The 21662-nt window shown below is 49.0% G+C and overlaps 1 protein-coding gene across 2 annotated transcripts in view; it reads left to right on the forward strand.

The window, feature by feature from the left end:
- IFNGR1 (interferon gamma receptor 1) overlaps window positions 1-21662 on the forward strand; it is a 385004-nt gene that overhangs the window by 167689 nt on the left and 195653 nt on the right. For both annotated transcript variants that reach the window (XM_069608140.1, XM_069608141.1), the window contains one exon: window positions 20423-20537. In XM_069608140.1, the coding sequence (XP_069464241.1) occupies window positions 20423-20537 (115 nt within the window). The remainder of the gene's footprint in view (window positions 1-20422; window positions 20538-21662) is intronic.

The following is a 21662-nucleotide window of genomic DNA, read 5'->3' on the forward strand; positions in this document are numbered from 1 at the left end:
AGGCTCGAACATACCGCCGGTTTATTTATTTAATATTAATTTGCCGGTTGGTATTTTTTGCCAGGACTCGATTCTAAAATGGCGTTTGTGTTCTCTTCTGTGACTCCAACCCAAGTCGAGCCCTTAGTTCCACTTTTTTGGCGGGCTTCTCCACAGAAGCCTCCAAAAGTGGTGCCACTCTGTCTGGGTACCACAGGGGGTGTGGGAGGGGGTTTAGGCTGCCTGGACTGAGTTACCTTGGTAACTCAAGTCGCACTCTTGTGTGATTGGCCCGGCCGGCTCACCACTTAGCATGTTTGATTGACAGCTAGGCTGAGTGAATGGGGGTATGCTGCATAAAAGCAGGGCTTTGGGGACTGGAACTTCAGAAGTCGCCACAAGACCAGAGAAACTGAGCCGACCTACCACGACGACACCACCGGTGGAGCCCTGTGGAACCGACTCACCACTTCCCGCCGACAGAGAAGATCTCCCGGCTGGAGAGGCTTCTTCCCCTGACTGGTGGGCACAACCAGTTTTTACCTTCCTTCTTCGCACCCCAGACCGGTTTGTGGTTGAACTGCCCGTGCCAAGCACCCCGGCGGCCGGATAGCCACTCACCACTGAACCTCGAATCAACGGACCGCTCCTTGTACCTGAGAAACTCTGCAGCTGGTTTCTTCCCTGGCAGTGCAACAGACTCCTGTCCTCCCCGACGAGTTCCTCTCTTCCCCGGACGAAGCACCGACTTGCATCCGCTGCCAGGAACAACTGCCCCCGCTGGAGTCTTCTCACCACTTTAAGGTACTGTGTCCGCCAGGCCTCCCTTTCTAAAGATTGCTACAAGGTAATAATAACCCCTTAACCTTCTGGACTGGGCTGCCTGCCTTGACCCTCTAACTGGTCCCTTTCTTTGGTCTAACTCCTTTTTGAACCATTACAAGACTTTTGTGCACTGCAACCGTGTGACCTTGGACACATTTCGTTTGATCCCCTGAAAGTGGATCCGGCCTATTGAACTCTAACTTCACGGTTTTACTTTGCTTCCTCTCTTGTTATGTTCTTGTAAAAGTGTTGGGATCTGTTTCAATTTATTCTCTGCTTTTCTCCCCCTTTTAAAAAAACGAACTATTAGAGTACCATCTACGTTAAGCGCTCACCGCTGTCTGAAAATAAGTGGGGCTTTACTTAAGACTTGTCTAATTCTTTTAAGGGAGTGTATATCTTTTAGTGACCGTGTTTTTGAATTGCTTACTATTGGTGCCTGTGTGTTTTTCTAGATGTGGTTTTTAAATAAATAATTATATCTCTTTTACACCAAGCCCTGGTCAGTGTTTACTTGTTCTATTGTGTTCTCTTGACCTATTGTGAATACTCTGTATACTGCCTAACTCTTCTTGAGGGAAGTCTGACTGCTCACCCACAGATACCAAGTGAATCTGTGTGGTACAGACTGCTACGAAGTGGGTTTACTGCCAAACACCTGTAGTCTTAAATTTTTTGCAGTGGTCCCAGAGGGAACTACACAGGTTTCTGCCTAACAGTGACATATAAACACTCCCATCTCACCGAATCGAAAGCCTTGGTGGCGTCTAGTGACGCCACAGCATATTTCTGAGGCCCCCGCTCGGTGCTGTATATTATGTGGTGTAACCTGCGCAAGTTTTCGGTGATAGAGCGCCCTGGCACGTAGCCAGTTTGGTCCTGGTGAATCAACAGGGGGATCGCTCTACGTAATCTATTAGCAAGGAGTGCAGTCAGTATTTTGTTATCTACATTTAACATAGATAGTGGTCTATACGACCCACAGTCCGTCCCATCTTTTCCAGGCTTCAGCAAGGGGATTATTATGGCTTCTCTCATGGAGTCAGGGAGGATACCGCATTTGTAAGCCTCGTTGTATACCTGTGCTAGCAGTGGGGCAAGGGTCTCCTCATATGACTTATAGAATTCCCCGGGTAGGCCATCCATGCCCGGCGCTTTCCCAGATGGTAAGGATCTAATTATTGCTTTCACCTCGTCGGGGGTGATTGGGTCGTCTAGGGCTTCAGCCATTTGTGAATCTATTTTGGGTAGCTCTGTTATCCAGGACGTCCTCTATCTCGGTGTCAGTGGGGGACAGGGTCTTGGAGTATAGGTCACAATAGAACTCGGAAAAGAGTGAGTTAATCTCTGTCTGGGTGTGCGCTGTGGTGCCATCAGGTCTGAGTATATGGCAAATGGGAGTCCTAGGGGTTTCCCTCTTGTAAAGCCAGGCTAAGAGTTTACCGGGTTTATCTCCCAGCATGTGCGTTCTTTCAGTGTGCTTAGCATAACTTAGTTTTCCCAAGGTTTCCCAGTGCGACAGGCAGGTTTGTTGCAGTTTGGTAATTTCCTGTAGATGTTCTGCAGTCAAATCTGTCCTACTCTCCAGCTCCCTTTCCGCGCACACCAGGGAATTAGTGATGGACCTCTGGGCACCCCCCACCACGGCTATCATCTCTCCCCTCATGACTACTTTATATGCCTCCCACGCGGTACCGACGCATTCAACACTGTCCAGGTTGTTTTGCCAGTATTGATCGGTAGTGTCTTTTATGTGTTCGCAAAAGGCTGCATCGTGGGAATTGGGGGTCTGGGCGGGTATACCTCCCAGGTGGCCAACATGGGGGAATGGTCTGACAACACCCTTGGCAAATACTGTGCGTCGCTAAACGTGGCTTGCTGCCCCAGACTGATTAGAATATAGTACAGCCTAGTGTGGACATTGTGTGGCGGGAAGAAGAAGGACAATTCTCTTTGCTCAGGGCCCTGTTCCCTCCAAAGATCACATAGTGACAGCTGGCTTATTAACCTAGACAATATTTTGCCTGGGGGGGATGGGCGGGAGTGTTTGGTATCAGGCCTGTCTTTGAGGGGATCTAGGGTGCAATTATGGTCTCCCCCCCCCCCCCCTCCATCCCAAATCATAGTGCAATTTACATAAGGGCTCCTCAGTCGCGAAAACAGGGAGTGGAAGAAAGCAGCGGCATCATGATTAGGAGCATAAGTACTAACCAGGCATAGTTCCTTCCCTTCCATGGGACCTTGCACAAGTGCCATCCTGCCCTCATTGTCCGTCTTGGTGCTCACCACTCTGAATGGGATGTTCGGGTCGATCCAAATAAGGACCTCTCTTGCATAAGAGGAGTAGGAGGAGTAGGAGGATCTGATCAGGGTCGCTCGCCATGTCTTGGCTAGCGCCTTCAGTTTTTCCGTCGTGTCTCTTGAAGCATAGCAATTCCAACCTTGCATCGTCGCAAATATGCGTGTATCCGGCATTGTTTTTTTTTTTAAAAAGCTGTTAATGCCTCTGACGTTCCACGTCATTACTTTCATTTTTTCAGCCATAGGCGCCGTGGTGTCTGTTGCTCCTCCTCGGCCTCGGTCGAGGTCCTGTTAATGATGTATCTGTCGTGAAGTTATCCTGAGGTCTCTGTGTTTTTTGTTCAAATTTCCCCAACGTGGGTACGAACTCTGTTTCTCCCTCCCATTTAATAAACTTCCCAAACATAGAACTGGTCCAGCGAGGTGACCCTCGTTCTGACTGTCCTGTTTCCACTCCTTAGGACCAGGCATAGTCCTCGGGTGCCCTACTGGCGGGTAAACGTACCCTGAAAAAAAACTCCTGGTGGTTGGGAGAGCACTTGCTTCGGCTTTCCGCATAGTAGGATCATATCAACCGTTTAATAGGCTAGGTCATTCTGCTGATACGCAGTTGTATTAAGAAGAGTTCTCCTGCGGTTTTTGGGAGGCGGTTCGATGCGGCTTCCGCCTTTTGTCTTCGATGTCGGGTAGTTGCTGTCCGTCCATCCAGTCCCGTGCCTGTTCCGGGGTGTCAAACAGGAGGGCCCTGTTGTTGTGTATCACCTTTAGCCTTGAGGGGTATAGAAGCATTTATTGCAATCCTGCTGCTTTCAATCTGGCTTTCGTATGTATGAACTGAGCTCTGCTCATCTGTACTTGGAAGGTGCAATCGGGATAAATCGGTCGCAATCTTGGCAGAGTCCCTCTTGTCTGGCCACCTGATCGTGAATACGCTACAATGACCTTTCGGTCCCTGTAATTCGGTACTTTCGCTATCATAGGCCTAGGTGGACCGCTTAGTGGTGGTTTCTCCGCAAGTGATCTGTGAGCCCTCTCTATGGAGAAGCCCTGCGACAGCTTTTCTCCGCCAATCTCCTGCAGCAGGAGGTTCTCCACGTAGTTGGTGGGATCCGGGCCTTGGATGCCCTCCGGCAGGCCGAGAAGCCGGATGTTGTTGTGGCGAGCCCTCCCTTCTGCCTCCTCCGCTCTGTCCTCCAAGTTCTTGACTCTCTGCTGGAGGCCATCTACGTTGTGTAGGAGTTGGGTTTTTGCTTCCGTATTTTCGCGTACCTGGGTCTCCAGCGCTTCGGTTCTGCCAGCCAAGGAGCAGACAGCCTGACGTAGGAGGCCCAGATCTGTGGCCACGGCGTCGATTTTGTTCACCATTGTTGCTTTGAATGTCTTAATGGCCTCCAGTAGTTGGGTATTGCTGGGTTCGGCCACCGCTACAATGGGGCCGGTTTCCGTCTCGACAGATGCTGTGTCTGAGGCCTCGGGGTTGGGGAGTCCGTTGGCCGTGAAAGCGTCTATGGTGGTCTGGCGCTGCTTGGACCTTGCCCCCTTCAGCATCGATTTTTTTTCGAGCACGACATTCCCCTGGTGCTGGCTATGTCTGTGGGCTTCGGGCACTGAGGGCTGTTTCGGCGATGTGCGCTTTCCTTTGTGGCCTCGGGTGAGGCTCGCTGCTTCGAGGTGGGGAGGCCTGTGTCGTGCCTCGGTGGCCCATGCAACGCCGCCGATGCCCCGTTCGGCAGCTGTGCCACCAAATCGCTCTTCCTCTCACAAGCGGTGTGCGGGTTTGTAGTTTTGCGGTCCGTTGGGCTGGCGCTGGGCTCCCCGGGCTCAGTGTGTGAGAGCCGCCATCTTGGCTCCTTTCCGAGCGGTTATCCGTGGGTGGCAAAAACAAGTCTTTCGGGCTTACACCCTCGTGTGTGGAGGGTCCTGGAGCTTCACGCAGGCGTCCGCAACAATCGTGGTGCTTCGCAGGGTCTGTTTAATGTTTCAGAGCCGTAGAAAACAGCTTATAAGTGGCACATCTAGCGGAGCTCGCCGAAGTCGCGTCCTCTCTACATGGCACGGATGATTGTGTCGACTGCCAGTCGCGTACGTCCAAGGCCTTGCAGGAACGTAAGAAGACGCTGTCGGTCGGTAAGGTGTCCAATCCCCGGAAGGCGAGGTCCACTGGGCTTTCGACGGACGTTTCGAGGGGCGACTCTACGCATCGTAGTCGTAAGTCTAGGGGGTCTTGGTCCCGGAGTGGGTCCCGCCACTCCTCTGCCTCTTTGAGGCACTCCCAGAAGCGCCGTCATCAGTCGCCTTCCCCGTCCTCGTCCGAGGACTCCGCCCGTCAGCTGGTTTCTTATCCCACCAAGCGTTCCTCTTGGGAGGAATGGGCTTCCCTCGGGAAGAAAATGTTGGCGATTCTTGAATCGCAGGGCTCCGGTCCGTCCGCGCCTCCGAGAGGGGTCGGTCGTGACCGTACTGGAGACACCGCTCGTATGCCTTCGGGCTCGGGTGGTCGGCACGATTTGCGGGAGAGGTCCCGCTCGGACAAGGGGAATCGTTCCAGTCATGCCCTTTCCAGGTCCCGGTCCTCGACGCGCTCGAGCCCGTGTGCACCTGTGAAGTCTTCGAAGAAGACGTCGACACGGTGGCGCCGAGGTCGTCGACGGACTCTCGAGGCTATGCCTCTGAGGAAGTTGTCGATGCCATCGGCACCCAGGCTGTCGAAGGACACGCTCTGGGCTCCACCCTCGAGGCCTGTGTCGAAGTCGTCGATGTTGTCAGCGCCGCGCTCGACGTAGACACCGATTAACTCAACGTCGACGCCATTTCACTCGACGCCCTCGATGCCTTTCGAGGCTGTGGTGTCAGAGGTACCCCGTCGCACGGGGGAACCCCCTAGAAAGGCTCTGGCCAAGGCAAAACATGTCTTTCTCCCGTATTATTTGCCCCCTTTCCAGCCTATGGAGTATATTTCCGAGGTGGAAGAGGGTTCTGAAGATGGGTTGGTTTCCGGACACGGTGCCAGATGAGATTCTTTCTGGTCATAGCCAGATTGAGGACTTGCATCAGTCACTGCATGACGCCAGTGGTCTGGATACCTCTCCGGAGATTGAGTTCTGTAGGCCTGAGCCTGGCACCCATGCCGAGTCATCGTACCGGCCCCTTATGTCGAGGGTCACCGACTACTTGGGGTGGTCGGCGCCCCCAGTTGATTTTGTGCAGGATGACCTGACGGATATCCTCGACCAGGGTCCACCCACTAACCCGATACTGCCATTCCATATGGCTGTGCAAAGAAAGGTGGCAGCGGCTTGGACTGCTCCGGAGAGTCTCCCGGTAGTGGGCAAGTCTTTGCCGCAAAAATACCGCTCAGCCAGTAGTGACCCCTGCTACTTGACCACGCACCCCACTCCGGAGAGTTTGGTCGTGCAGGCGGCTACGGCCCCAGCAAAGCAGGCGTTGTATCCTACCATCCCTCCTGATAGGGACGACAAGCGTTTTGATGGCTGGCGAAGAAAGTGTTTTCTTCAGGGGGTATGGCTCTTCAGGCGGCCAACTCCGTATGTGCCTTGTCGTGTTTAACGCACACTCTGTGGAACTGTATTTCATTAGCGGCTGAACATATTCCCAAACGGGACGAACGAGATGGTTTTCTTGCTATTATTCAGGATGGCAAGGATGCCACGTGAGAGTCCATTCAGTCGGGTTTGGACATGGCAGACTGTGTCAGCCGGTCCATGGCGGCGAGCACTGTGATACGCAGGTTTGCGTGGTTGAGGAATTCGGGGTTTGCTCCTGATGTGCAAGCTAGGCTCCTCAACATGCCCTTTGATGGTGAACATCTTTTTGGCAGCAAGGCTGACGAGAGCCTTGAGAGGTTGCAGACCTCCAAAGCTGCAGCGAAGTCGTTGGGCGCTGCAGTCAGCCAACTTCCGCCTTTTCATCCTAGGGAACAGCAGTGGAGTGGAGGTTCCTTTCGTTATTACTCATCCTTAAGTAAATCGAAAGGAGCAAGTCAAAGGGGCAACTGTAGGAGTGCCAGAGGTGTAAAACAAGGTACTCGAGGTGCCAAGGCCGCGCAGGCAGTTGCCTCTTTGCCCTCAGGCAACGCCGCAGCCGCTTCTGCTCAGTCATGAGGCCCATGCTTCGCCGGTTGGGGGAAGGCTGGTGAAGCATCTTGGAGAATGGCGTGCCATTACTTCAGATGTGTGGGTTCTGGAGATCATAGCCCACGGCTACTGTCTTCCTTTCCGGCAGAGGTCTCATGAAATCCACCAGGGAATCTCTCTTTGAAGAGTCCTGATCCGCTCCTTGCACAGGAAATTCAATCCCTGCTGGAGATAGGCGCCATAGAACTGGTGCCTGTAGCGGAGAGGAACAAGGGATGGTATTCCCTTTATTTTTTGATTTCGAAGAAAGACTGGGGATTGAAACCCATCATGGACTTGTGTGGTTTGAACAAACTCCTCAGAAAGGACAAGTTCAAGATGGTTACTCTCTCTCTCTCTCGAGTCCTCCAGGCCCTTCAACTTCAGGACTGGTTGGTGTCTCTCGACCTCAAGGACGCTTATTTTCATGTGCCGATCCATCACAAGCATAAGAAGTACCTGAGGTTCGCGGTTGGCGACTCGCATTTTCAGTTTCGGGTCTTGCCGTTCAGATTGACCTCCGCCCCAAGGGTTTTCACCAAGCTCATTGTGGTGGTGGTGGCAGCGTAGATCAGGAAAGGGGGGATTCACGTCTACCCCTACCTGGACGATTCAGGGTGCGCTTTCCCGAGCAAGTCCTGGATCATCTGTCCGTCACCTGCCACTCCCTTCACAGGCTGGGCTTCTCCCTCAACTTAAAGAAGTCCCACTTGACGCCAACTCAGTGGCTCCAGTACATCGGAGCAGTGCTCGACACGTCCCTGGGGAAGTGTTTTCCTCCCCAGGTGAGGGCTCATCACATTCAGCAGATGGTGCACAAGTTCCAAAATGCCCAGAGTCTCCCTGGGTCCTGTGTCCTGCGTTCAAGTTCTTGAGATTGCTCAGCCTCATGGCTTCCTGCATTCTTCTGGTGCCAGAGGCCAGGTTGCGGATGAGATCTTTGCCATGGACACTCAAGCTCCAGTGGTCTGAGTCCTCTGGCAGGATGTCGGACCCTCTTCAGGTGCCGTCCTCAGTTGCCCAGGACCTTCTGTGGTGAGCCGTCAAAGGCAATCTGATGAAGGGGGCTCCTTTTTGGCTACCCTGGCCGGAGGTGACGATCGTGACGGACGCATCCCTCATGGGATGGGGAGCTCATTCCAACGAGTTGACAGTCGGCAGTCGTTGGTCTCCGTCAGAGTCCAGACTCCATATCAATCTGTTGGAGCTGCGGGCCGTCAGGCTTGCCCTGAAGGCTTTTCTGCCGACTGTGCGAGGAAAGAATGTCCTGATTCTGACGGACAACACTGTGGCCATGCACTACCTCAACAAAAAGTGAGGCAGGCTCACTTCCTCTGTGCAGGGAGGCGATGCAGCTCTGGTTCTGGGCCATCCAGCAGGAAATTTCGATCTCGGCAGTTCATCTGGCTGGCGACAAAAACGAGACGGCGGGCGATCTGAGCAGCCAGAGCACAATCCCTCACGAGTGGGAGCTGGCTCAGGAGATTCTCCTGGAGATCTTCGCCCTTTGGGGGACCCCTCAAGTGGATCTCTTCACCTCCAGTGTCAACCGGAATTGCGAAAGGTTCTGCTCGCAGGAATTTCCTCCAAACGGAGCCTTAGGGGACGCGTTCGTGGTGGAGTGGTCCTTCCCGCTGCTGTACGTGTTTCCTCCAGGCCCCGTCATTCCGCAAGTGTTGAGGAGGTTACGGAGGTTCGGTTCCCGGATGATCCTCATTGCTCAAGCATGGGCCCGAAGGACGTGGTACCCGGACCTTCTGGAGTTGTCCATCTGGCCTCCACATCGTTTTCCATACCAAGATGATCTGCTCTCACGGGGGGGGGTCAGGTTCTCCATCCAGAGGTCAGATCCCTCAACCTTCACGCTTGGCTTCTGAAAGGTTGAGGTATAAGAATTGGGACCTCCCTGAAGACGTGATGGAGGTGTTGCTTTCGGCCAGACGGCCGGCAACAAAGTCCCTGTACCGTTGCCGTTAACTGGAGCAGGGTTCAGGATGTGGATCCTTTTTCATGTGACATTCCTGTCGTTCTGTCTTTTTTGCTTTCTTTGGCCCACAAGGGCCTACAAGTGGGTACCATTAAAGGTTACCTGGCGGCGCTGTCTATATTTAAGCGCTCGTCTGAGGAGTGTTCTTATTTTAAAATCCCTTTTGATTTCTCAGTTTCTGAAAGGGCTCACTAATGTGTTTCCTCCATCACCTTTCCAGGTGCCCGGTTGGGATCTGAACCTTGTTCTCAAGTTTCTAACCCATTTGAGCCTTTGCATTCTTGTCCTTTGAGACTGTTAACACTTAAAACTGTGTTTTTAGTTGCAGTCACTTCCGCTCGCAGAGTGAGTGAGTTACAGGCACTTTCAGTTAGGCCACCCTTCACTGTGTTTCATAAGGACAGGGTTGTCCTTAGAGTTCGTCCTTCCTTTCTTCTGAAGGTGGTGTCGGAATTTCATTTAAGCCAGAAGGTTATTCTTCCGGTATTTTATCCTCCTCCACATCCTGGTAAGGAAGAGGAGAGGCTCCATAGGCTGGATCCTAGGAGAGCGTTAAGCTTCTACATTTCCCGCATGTCGCGGGTCAGAGTGGATGATCAACTCTTTATTGGTTACGCTGGAAGGCATTTGGGACAAGCTGTTACTAAGCAGACTTTGTCTCGATGGATCATCTTGGCAATTTCCGAATGTTATCTCTTGGCGGGTAAGGACCCTCCGGTAGGCTTACGGGCCCATTCTACCAGGGGTATGGCTGCCTCTACTGGCCTGCAGAGGGGTGTTACCATTCGTAACATCTGTGATGCAGCCACCTGGGCTTCGGTCCATACTTTTGTACGTCACTACTCCCTCGATTCTATCCGGGGGCAGGATCTGCCCTTTGGCAAGGCGGTCCTTTACTCTGCAATTTGATTGGGCATTCTAAATTTGTATATTGTAAATTCTTTTCCCTCCTCCTTACGTTGGTACTGCTTTGGGAGTCTGTCATAGATATGGAATACGTCAGAGGACCCAATCCCCTCGAAGAACAAGTTACTCTCTTACCTGGTAACATTCTTTCGATGGGATGGTCCGACGACGTATTCCATATTGCTCCCTCCCTGCCTACCCCGCTACAGAATTTCTTATGCGATTGCAGCTATCGTTTCCGCAAGGCTTTCTCTGGTCATACTGGCAGAAGATTGGTGCCACACATTCTGGGAAAAAACTACATCTGAGGCTACGGGCATTGTGCTTCCTACTTATAACATCTGTTGACGTCGGCCGTCGGAGGAGGTCCTCGAGGACGGCGTATCGACGCAGGACGCAGACGCCGAAAGATGTTCCGAAGCAGCACAGCTGTGGTGATTACTGTCATGGATATGGAATATGTCGTCGGACCATCCCATCGAAAGAACGTTACCAGGTAAGAGAGTAACTTGTTCATCTTGTGCCCTCTGTCTGCGCTTGCTTTCTATTTCCTCATCTACTTCCTTGCTCTTCCTCGCTTCTTCTCTACCCTTATCTTCTTCCTTTCTCCTTTCGTTTCTACGTTCCTTTGCCCTTCTAACTTACTCATCTTCTCTTCTCTTCACTCTCTTTTCACGTACTCTTAGCTCTTCTTCCAACCTTTGCTGATTCTGTCTGTACTGGTCATAGGCTGCCTTCTATTTGCGATTGAGCTGTTTCTCTTGCTCTTTGCGATATAGTTGTTCTCGCCTCAGCCTATCCTTCCTTCTTATCCTTTCGTCCCTCATTTCCTTCTCCTTTTCTCTCTCCCTTCTTTGCGTCTCATCAGACTTCTCTCTCGATCTCACATCATCACTTCCTTTGCCATCAAGTTTCAACAACATCTGTCCTCCCATCCATTCGTCTTTTGCGAATGCTATCTCATCAGTTCTACCTTTGCTTCCTTTCCATTTCTTTCCTTCTCTCTCCTTAACGAGAGGTGCACTAATCTGTGCCTGGTCCTTCCTTTCATCATCACGTCTCTCCTTGTCCCTCGGGATTGCGGAGGCAAGATCAATCTCCTGCTCCTTCTCCTTGATTTCGTCACTACTGTACGTAGGTGACTCATATGCGGGGTTGCTATACCCCGTGGCTGCCTTAAATTCTCTTTGTGGGTAGAGGTCCTCTGACTTCCCTCAATGACTGGCTCAGGCGGGGCTGGTGGCGCCGTAGGCGTCTCACCCGCGTCCGTGCGTACGCTTAATAACCAGTCTGTAGGAGGTTCTTCCTCCTTCGTCTGTTCGAACATTTTCCAAAGTTCCAGAACAGCGAGGCATTTCTCCAACTTTTTGCCTGTGTATGTGGCATGTAGATAAGTCGTCATGTGTTGTAAGACGGCTTTGGATAGGGATCCATTCTGTGGCCATGGCATAAACATCTTGTGTGCGGTACCCTTAACCCACTCAGTGCTTTACTTTTTGAGCTTGGGTGCATGTTTGGGTAACTGCTTACATAAATGTGCGAGTGGGGTAACCTCCTCCATGTTCAAACTTCGTTACCAACAATATTTTATGCAGTCTCAATACGTTCACCCGTATGAGCGAGCACCAAATACGCAAGCTCCAATCCAATCCCTTCTACCAAAATTCTATATCGTCAATTTACTTAAGGCCAACAAGCCATTGGCGATTCCCTCTTAGTTACAGAATCGCGTAAAACCCACATTTAATTTCAAACAATCAAAAGATACAGTTCTTTGCATTTCACATATAACAGGAAATGTAAAACAGACATTCGACAGACTAGATGGACACCAGCTGGACATACGTATACCTGCCTTCTAATCAATAACCCATCATGAAGTTTTAAATAAACTCCTTTAGTGCCGACTTTAATCGTCACTATAGTCTAATTGTCCCCCATTATGTGGGCTATGAGTTCACGTTTCTTCTGACCGCTGTATTAAAACACAGGAACAAGGCGAATCCTTACTTTTTTATCTCAGGTGTCCCGCCTGGTATCCTTTGTTTTCAGTAATGAGTTTATTGTTGCACTCACCACTCGCATCTTTTCCTCTCTGGAACCTCGGGATCACTGCCCCTCCTTCCGGCCTCTTGCGGTCTTTTCATCCGATCCGCTGTCCGTGGGAATGAGAAGTGTTATGCTTTGAAAGGCAGGTTCCTTCAGACCAACTGCAAATTTTATGGACTTACACTATCATTGTCCACGGGAAGCTTCTTAGTCTACTCCGCTGAATTGCCGAAGGACTAGAGTTAATTCATGCCGTCGGTGTATGGGTGTTTTAGTATTAGTTAATTAATAGTAGATGGTCATGGAACCATCCTCACGCTACCAAGTGTACAAGAGAAGCGGAATGTCCTCTAATGGGCCCATAGGTCAGAGCTCACCCTCGAGTACCTGTAAAACAAGATAGCTGCACCATGTGAGGAATGGGGGTGCAGGATTCACTTACTCCAACACGACTCAATAAGGACAACTCAAATAGTTTGGCAAAGGGAAGTCTGTTTAATGACAAGTACAGAAAACGGGTAAACAAATGGGAATCAGCAGTGATGCGATCGCCTGTCTCGCTTCAACTTCCAAATTCTTCATTCAGACAGCAATTCTTCTAGGCAAACTTCGTCATGATTTGATGTGTAACACTCAAAGTTTGTCATGCAATTCTATTGGTTGGGAAAGGTAACTTAAGTATAGGTGCTATATCTGTATATGGTAACAGAGCATGTGGATTGGATAACTCTTATTGGGTGGGCATCTACGCCCCTCCCTCTACATCACACGTGATAGACGTCACTACAAGTACGACGTCCTATTGGTTCTACTATCTATAGGACCCTAGATAACTTGGTCCATTGTGATTGGGCAGGTTACACCCCTAGACATAAATCTCCATTTTAATTGGCAGCATGCAGACTGGACACCCAGGTGCCTAGTGTCCCTAGATTCACCCTGCCTCCCTTCCATCAATCAGTGCTTTTGCGCTATGTGTCAATTAGTTGGCTGGGTATGGCCTCGAAACTGAAGCCTCTTATCTGGAGAAGTTATGGCATCCTTGGATCTGGGTGACATCAGACGTTGGTAACTCTTCGCGCCTGGCTGGTCACATGTCTGTTCACCGTGAATCTGCTTCAGTTTCCAGCTTTTCGTCGATTTGATTCTTCCTTAGCCTCGCCACCTGCCTGGGCCCCCCTTATCTTGACCTTCACGGGGCAGGCTGGTATGCTATGAAGTTTTGGTTCTCCAGCGTTTCCGCTCTCCCCCCTTCCTTGGGTTGACCTCAAATTCCCAGGCATGAGCAGCTTCTTTGCTGAGTTTCGATTCTGCTCTCCCTTCTGGATTTAGCTGGAATATGAAACCTGGCCTGGTAGTCCTCTGGCCTCCTGGGCACACTTCTGCTGACAAAATGGAGTCGCACTTGTATAACGTGCCTTATTGAGGTAGATATATGGTTGGCGCTTGCCGCTCTATTCTTCTACTAAGCATTGCAAGCAGTACTGTTTTCTCAGCTTCTTACATTCCAAGCCTATTTACATGCGTTAACTTGTTGGCTACTTCCATCTAGTTTCACTGCAACGATTCCTTACGTTTCAACATTGTCTGTTCTCCTGTGTCCATTACATCTATTTTCATAGCTGCTCGCACTTGCGTGTCATCTTTGCTTGCCGTTTTGGTTCATCCGTGAGTCTGTCAAGGCCCTCGTGTCATTTCCACTGGCCATCCATTAATGCTCTTTGGGTCTCTTTGTGGACTGTATGTAGGTACTCTTCATTTCGTGTCAGCTGCTGGTATGGTTGTCTAAGAGGGTATCGTGTAGCCCATGGTTGTCTGGTTACGGGTGCTTCAACAGGTATTGCTCTTCTGATGTACACTGGGCAGAGCCCGCAAGCTGCTCACTGTGGGTTCAGTTGCTCCTCATACGTCACATACCTTGGCGAGTACGTTCCTGGTCCCTCGAAATGGGGGGCAGGGGTGCAGGCCATGCCTGGGACCTCCTCTACGACCTGTTGCCTACTTGAGTTAAAACCATCACCTTCCAAGTTTACCACTTTGAGTTCTCTGCCTGTCCAGATATATTCCTCGGGTACCTCCAGTATAAGTCTCCATCAAGAAATCTCTAGGCAAATGAGGAGGAAAGTGAGGGCAGACATGTTGCCTACCATCGACATTTGCCCACTTTGTAATTCCCTGTGGTCCTGATGAATAAGCTCCATTTATTCCTTTGACCGAGTCCCATGTGAAACCTGAATTAAAAACTAGGATTTACAAAGATCTGCCCAGGAAATGACAACGTCTTATCAGCAGTTACGGCAGAAAGTCGCCATACGGCGCTTTGCAAACCCCATTACCACCCTGCACTTGCTTTTGTACCTAGTCCCAGAGGCCAAGATACTAATGTGGCAGTTACCCCACACATATGCCGTAACCTGGGTCAGCCTATTTTCCTCCCAAGTTTCCCCCATTTTTCCTGCCATCTGTCCTTTCCTTTGCAACTTTCCTGACCTCTATATATTTGCTGTATTAACTAAATTAGCTACTATTGTAAGTTTACGTTCCTCTCTCTAATGTGCACCATTCTCCCTTATTCACGCCCTAAGTGCCTTCCCAGAATCATGTCACCCAACTATCGAAACCAAATTGTATCCCAATGCAGGTTAAAACCATTTTAGATGCTCTGCCATCTTAAGTAATGCACCAATTTCCATCACTGCCCCACAACCCTACATTTCCATTGGATGGATGCCTGTCAGCTCAGTGACCCCTCTGTAGCCTGCCCCTCACTGTGGCTCAAGTTTAAAGGCACTCTGCGTCTCCTCTTGACAGTCTGCCCCACTGACCAGTCTTCAATTGTCACATCTTTGTAGTAGGGCTCTTTAGTTATGCCGCTCTAGACTCGACATGTAAGCTTTGATTTTTGATGCATTGAAAGTAAAACTATTACAGGAAAAGGGCACTGGATGCTTAACTGCTCACTCAACATTCAATGCCTCCCAGTGTCCATCTCTGGAGCTTGTTTGTTCAAATCTTCTAGATTCTTTATTTACTAAGAAAATGTCCATTTCATTTGAAAAGCTACCTTTTCAGTGACGCACATTCTAAGGACTTTGTAGAAATTGCTTCCACTGAGTGATGCCGCCTTGAGAAAATGCTACAGGGCCACAAGACAGGCATGATTGCGGGCAGGCGGCAGAACAGGTTGAGGAGGAGGAGGAGGAGGAGGAGGAGGAGGAGGAAAGAAGTCCGCAGGGGGCAGAGAGGACCTGAGACCAAGCCCAAATATGCATGTGCCAAAGAACTGGCCGAGGAAGAGTCCATGAGGGGCGGGAGGAGGGAGGGACAGAGGGCAAGAGGGAAGGGGAGAGAGGGAGATGCTGTGCATCATGTCACATGCAGATTATAGGGGGGCCCTCACACGAGACAGTAAGTGCAGTCAGATGATGGATATGTAGATTGTAGTGGATCTGGAGATGCATCGTTTGATGGTTGGTGGGGGGGTACCCCCTCCTCCCCGCACCCCATGTACAATGAAGAAAAGCCAAGCCGCTTTCAGAGAAGTGGGGTTCATGCACAGAGTTGTCATTTACGGGGGGGGGGAACATGCAGGCATTTAGGGAGAAAGAACTAGCATTCTGCAAATGGCATAAATTGCATGTGACTGGCAGCATATTGATCTGGAACCAAAATTGCACAACTACAGACATTTCGAGAGGGAGCAGAGCGAAGATGGATCACAGCTTCCTTTTCTAAAAACATTTTTAAAACCGATCCTGACAAATTAATGTACACCCTTTCTGGCTTTTACGGCGTATTCTTACATTTTCGGTCTTTACTCCAGTACTTCTGCATCTTACTACCATGCGTGGTTCGGGGAATTTTGGAAAACCCTTAACATAGTACTACACCAGTTTGGTTGACTTTACAAAAGTGCCCAACTTTGCACGACACACTGATGCATTATTCCCAAGAAGCATGTCTGGTTCTATGTGGCCTGCAAGGGCACTCTCTCCTTCGTGTTGAGTTTACATAACCATAGGACCTCCAAAAGACACGATCCTTGTGGTTGAACGTGGTACAAATCTATAAAAGGATTTTCTTTCTTTTCAAATGGCCAGCCTTGCTGTACTGCCATGCATATGCCATGCAGTAACAAGCCAGTAACTCTCGCCAAACCTCTGCTTGACTCTGAATAAAGTTTAACAGTCTCTTCACAAAGTTCATTTATTTCACAGTAGACATGATATGGCATTTATAACGCGCCTATACACAAGTGTTTCAAGGCACGACGAGGCAAGGGAGGGGAACAAAGGGAGGGCGGACAGCGATCCTACTAGGACAGGTGTCATTTAGATCCTGCAAGTGCGTGGGAAGGGGTCAGGGACAGTGCAGTACATGAGAAAGATGATAAACGGCCAGCAAGTGCATGGGTAAGTACGGGCATCATCAGGTGTCAAGGGCTGGTAGGGGGACTAAAGGGATACAGAACAGTCCCCAAGTGCAGGGGTTGCCAGGTGAGCAGTGCAGGAGTGTGACACTGGCAGGGGAAGGCCTGGACCCGAGGTCAGAGGGTATCCAGGTAGCCAGCGCAGTTCCAGTTACAGCCAGGAGGTCAGCAGAGGAGAGGAGGAGAAAAAGCAGAAGCAAAGAGAAAGGTTTTGAGGTGCTTCCGGAACCAGAGATGGTTCTCCTCAAGTTTAAGGGAGGCTGTTCAGAGGGAGGCACCAACCGAAGAAAGAGATATACCACCAACTTGTTGCTTGGAGAAGTGACTGACCTTGAGGGAGTTGGAGGCGGATGAGCGAAGAGCTTGAGAAGGAAGATATTTAGGCAGAGAGAGTTGAAGGTTTTGAGGCCCCAGGCCCCAGAAGGCCTTGTGGACAATACCCCACACCTAGCGATCACATCCTGCGAACTTCTTTCTGCCAAAATACCCATTTCTAATAACAGTACATTAACTGTCCTTCTGGTGTACAGACCACCAGGCCCACTAAGTAACTTTGAGGAAGACCTATCTAGCCTCCACGAATATTATCAAAGATTCCACCCTGCTCCTTCTACTAGGTGACTTTAGCCTGGGATTCAGTGACGATGAGGACAAACAGGCCCATTCCATCCAATCAATCTTAGTCGATCATGGCCTTACCCAAAAAGTCTTAGCCCCCACACATATAAAAGGACGGACATTAGATTGGATAGCTAACCGAAACTGTGCCACTACCATCTCTAATATTTTACCACAAACATGGACCGACCACCACCTCATCTGCTTCTCATCCACCATAGAGGCTCCTAAATTAGATAAGCCAGAAAGCGCACCACCCATGCCTACCAGAAGCAAGAAAGAAATCACGACTGAAAAACTACTCCCACTCCTCCTACCAGCTCTCACTGCTAGCGCTATTAATTCTGACCCTAATTTGCTAGTTGAGACATTCAACAACACTATGTCCAAAGCCTTGGACACAATTGCCCCTATCAAACTGCGTAAGAGCAAACGAGAATCTCATCTCAACTCATGGTTCACCCCTCACCTCAAAGAATTACGAATCCAAAAACGTAAACTCCAAGCTATTTGGAGGCATAAACCTTTAGTTGAGAATAAAACTCTACTCGACAACCTTGCTAAAAATATAAGAAGGAAATAATCCAAACCAAAAAGAATACATTTAATGAGAATTAGTAAAGCCAACTCTAATTCCAAAGAACTTTTTTCCATCCTCCGGGAAATGGAAAACCCGATTGCTCCCACAAATAATGTCCCCAAAGACAAACAATGGTGCACTAGCATCCAAAATGCCTTAGCTAATAAAATCACAACCCTACAATCCAAAATTGCAAAGAAGAAAGCATTCCTGAACTCCACTAGAACCCATACTTCCCACTCGACAGATACACCTAGAATAGTCACTCAAAGCAACTGCAAACCATTCAGATTTACCAACATATCCATATTGGAAACTGAAAAGATATTATCCCTGAAACCGTCCAACTGCCAAGGTGACAGCTGCCCAGCACAAGTTATGAAGGACGCAGCTAGAGACCTAGCGCCCTTCATTTCTAAATTAATAAATGCCTCCTTTAGATCCAGCATTGTACCCACCAACCTCAAAGAATCTTAGGTACTGCCATCCTTAAAAAACAGACCCTTGACCCAGCCATCCTGACCAACTATAGGCCCATTACCACGGTCCCATTTCTCCTTAAAATCATCGACAGAGTAGCCTACCTCCAGATCCAAAATTAGCTGGAGACAAACCAACTACTAGGATCACGCCAATCTGGCTTCAGACCACTACAAGGTACTGAAACGGCCCTAATAGACCTTAAGACACAAATCGACGAGTTAAAGGATAAAGGTAAAACAGCTATGCTCCTCCTCCTTGACTTATCGGCGGCCTTCGACCTAGTGGACCACGCAGTGTTATGCAACCATCTAGCGTCTGCCGCCCATTTCTCAAGTGAAGCTATAGCCTGGGTACAATCCTTTCTAGCCAACCGTACGATGAGTGTTCTCCCCATTAGCTTCAGTGGACCCAATACATATCACCTGTGGCGTCCCACAAGGTTCATATGTCTCCCCTACAATGTACAACATCTTTACTAAGCCACTCTTCGACAAACTTGACAGATTGATGGTAACCTATACCAACTATGTGGACAATACGCAGATCCTCATACCACTATCTGGCAACTTTGTTGAAGACACAGCTCTAGTAAACAAGATTTACCTCATCATTCAGGCATGGATGGCCTCCCACGGCCTCTGCCTGAATGATGACAAAACGGAGATACTGATCCTGGGCTCCGACTCTAACCTCAAAAAACTCAGCCCCAATTATCTCGCCTTCAATATAGATGGCAATGTAATCAAAGTGGCAACCGAGGTAAAAACACTAGGTTTCTACCTCGATTCCACTTTCTCTCAAAAAACAAGTCAATTCCCTGGCTTCCTCCACAGCCTACACCTGCAAATTAATCAGGGCCTGCAGACCTTACTTGTCCAAAACCAATTGTATCACACTAACCAATGCCCTAGTAATATCTAAACTGGACTACTGTAACGCCCTACATGCGGGCGCTAATAAAACTGTCATAAACAAATTGCAAATACTGCAGAATAATGCTCTTAGAGCAGCCTTGGACATACCCGCAGAGCACACACATCCAACATCAGGAAAGACCATCATTGGTTAAAAATCAATGACCGAGTTCTCCTTAAAATGCTATCTCTCACACACAAAGGACTGAACAACACTGCGCCCCCATACATCTCGGCTAGACTGACCAGAAAATCCTCTACTCATCACACCAGATCCTCCAACCACTCCCTACTTGAAACTCCCAGATTTAGACTAACTAAAGCGGGTGGAGCAAGCTTCCCTGTTAGAGCGTTCCATGCCTGGAATGCACTCCCTCCTGCATTGAGAGCTAATCTACCCTACTCCAGATTCAGATGTAATGTGAAAAATTGGCTTTGGAGCAATGACTACTAACATACCGTTCCTTTGGTCTAGGCCTGGACAAATCATTGCACATAACTATTTTGATTCTTCTGATACCGGACCACAGACTATCTTATTGCCAGTACGATGTGAGGGACTCGCATCTTGTATCTCCTGTATATTTTGTATATTTGTTTTGTATATATGTTAATAACAAATATAATGCTTCTTTTGTATGTATCCTCTGTATGTATGCAACCTAAGCTCAAGTATTCTTGTGACTTCTGCGCCCGGCTACCCCTGGGTTTGGAGCGCATTATCAAATAATAAACTAAACTAAACTAACCCTCGTAGCCACTGGGAGCCAGTGCAGAGATTTCAATCCTGGAGCGATACGATCCCTGGGCTTGAGGCCAAGGACAAGTCTTGCAGTCCTGTTCTGGATAAGTTGCAGAGGGCGGAGAGTAGAAGCGGGCAGATTTAGGAAGACACTGTTGCAATAGTCCAGCCTAGAGAGAACCAGAGCTCTGGAGACAGTGAGTTCTGGGGGAAGGAGAGGAAAGGAAGAATATCTCTGAGGAGGTGCAGCTGGTAGTGTGACTTCTTAGAGACGTCAGAGATGTGAGGAGAGAAGGAGAGTGTGGAGTCGAAGATGACCCCGAGGTTTTTAGCCTTGCAGGTGGGAGCACCTGTTGTACTCTGTTATCAGTGATGAATTTTCTGGGGGTAAACCTCTCACCAACATATCTCTTAAGGTTTTTATGACCACATTTGTTGTTAATAATAATAATTTGTTGGTGTGCTTTTTCTTTCAGTGGCACCCCCCTTTAACCTTGTATGGGACTCACTTAATTTTAATACGACACTCCGCTGGGATTACCCAAAAACGTCAGTTACACCGCGCTTTTCTGTGGAGATTCGCCTTTACCTGTAAGTTTTTTTTTTTTCAATTCAAAGGTTGGTATCGTGTTGTGGGGCAAAATTTGTAGATCTGCAAAACACTGCACTGTTATAGGTTTGGAAATGTAGACACCATGTGGAATGTACGGGTTGCACAGCTAATATTAACATCGGTTTAACAGAGTACGGGATGCATCATGATTTTTCCTTTATTAGACTTCAGAACTGATTAACTGCAAAGCATTATTTTCCTCATCAAGTTGCAATTCTTTTCCACAAAAAACATGAACTGCACTTCCCATACTGGCAGCCGTTTGTCAAATAAATGGGGGGGGGGAGGTCTGTACATTTGTTTTCTGCAATTGTTTCCAGAAAAGCAAATTATTTGCAGTACATTTTCTACAAAGAATGTAGAGTTAACAGGCATCTGTGCAAGTATTATATCCTGTTATATTTAGGTTCCTTGGGGATAATTTGTCAACCACTGACGAGCTGTAGTTTCACTAGACATCCACCTTGCACTGAGGTAGTTGAATGATATTACATGCATCTCCCACTTAATTCAGTATTTCCTACCCATAGCACGTGTCTCACTAAACTGAATATTGTTCCTAATTATTTTCATCTTGGATGCAAGGTTTAGCTGCTGGGGGCGGGGTGGAATTCCTATAGCACCACTCCAAGGACATGTTCTTTGTTGTCAGGGAAAAAGGACAAGAAGAGTTCATAAACATATTGTCCCCGTGGCAGGTAGACAATGGGTAACGTCTGTATAGGTTTGTTGGATTTCAAAAAACTCTTTGAACTATTGGATACCTGGCAGCACCATGGCTAACATTTGTGTATTGGTGACGCAGCTGCATGGCTCCAGTAACTGCGTGATGGTTGCATTGCGGTTAGAGCAGTGGTATTCAAACTGTGGGTCGCGATCCCCCAGGGGTCCGCGGGTGCATCCCTGGGGGACCCTGAGAGCTCAGCAAGAAATATTTATTTTAAAAAAACGTTTTTTTTTCTCAAATTGGAAGAAATGGGCAGGAGTGGCTCAAATGGTCGGGCTGACGCATGAAACTGTCTCAGGCAACAATGAAAAAGTGGCCCGCAGTTGTAAATGGATATTCATCCCTTTAGTCACAGACTGGACCTCATTACAACTAT

This window comes from Ambystoma mexicanum, chromosome 4q, assembly GCF_040938575.1.
Source record: "Ambystoma mexicanum isolate Mex_15411 chromosome 4q, UKY_AmexF1_1, whole genome shotgun sequence".
Classification (NCBI taxonomy): domain Eukaryota; kingdom Metazoa; phylum Chordata; class Amphibia; order Caudata; family Ambystomatidae; genus Ambystoma; species Ambystoma mexicanum.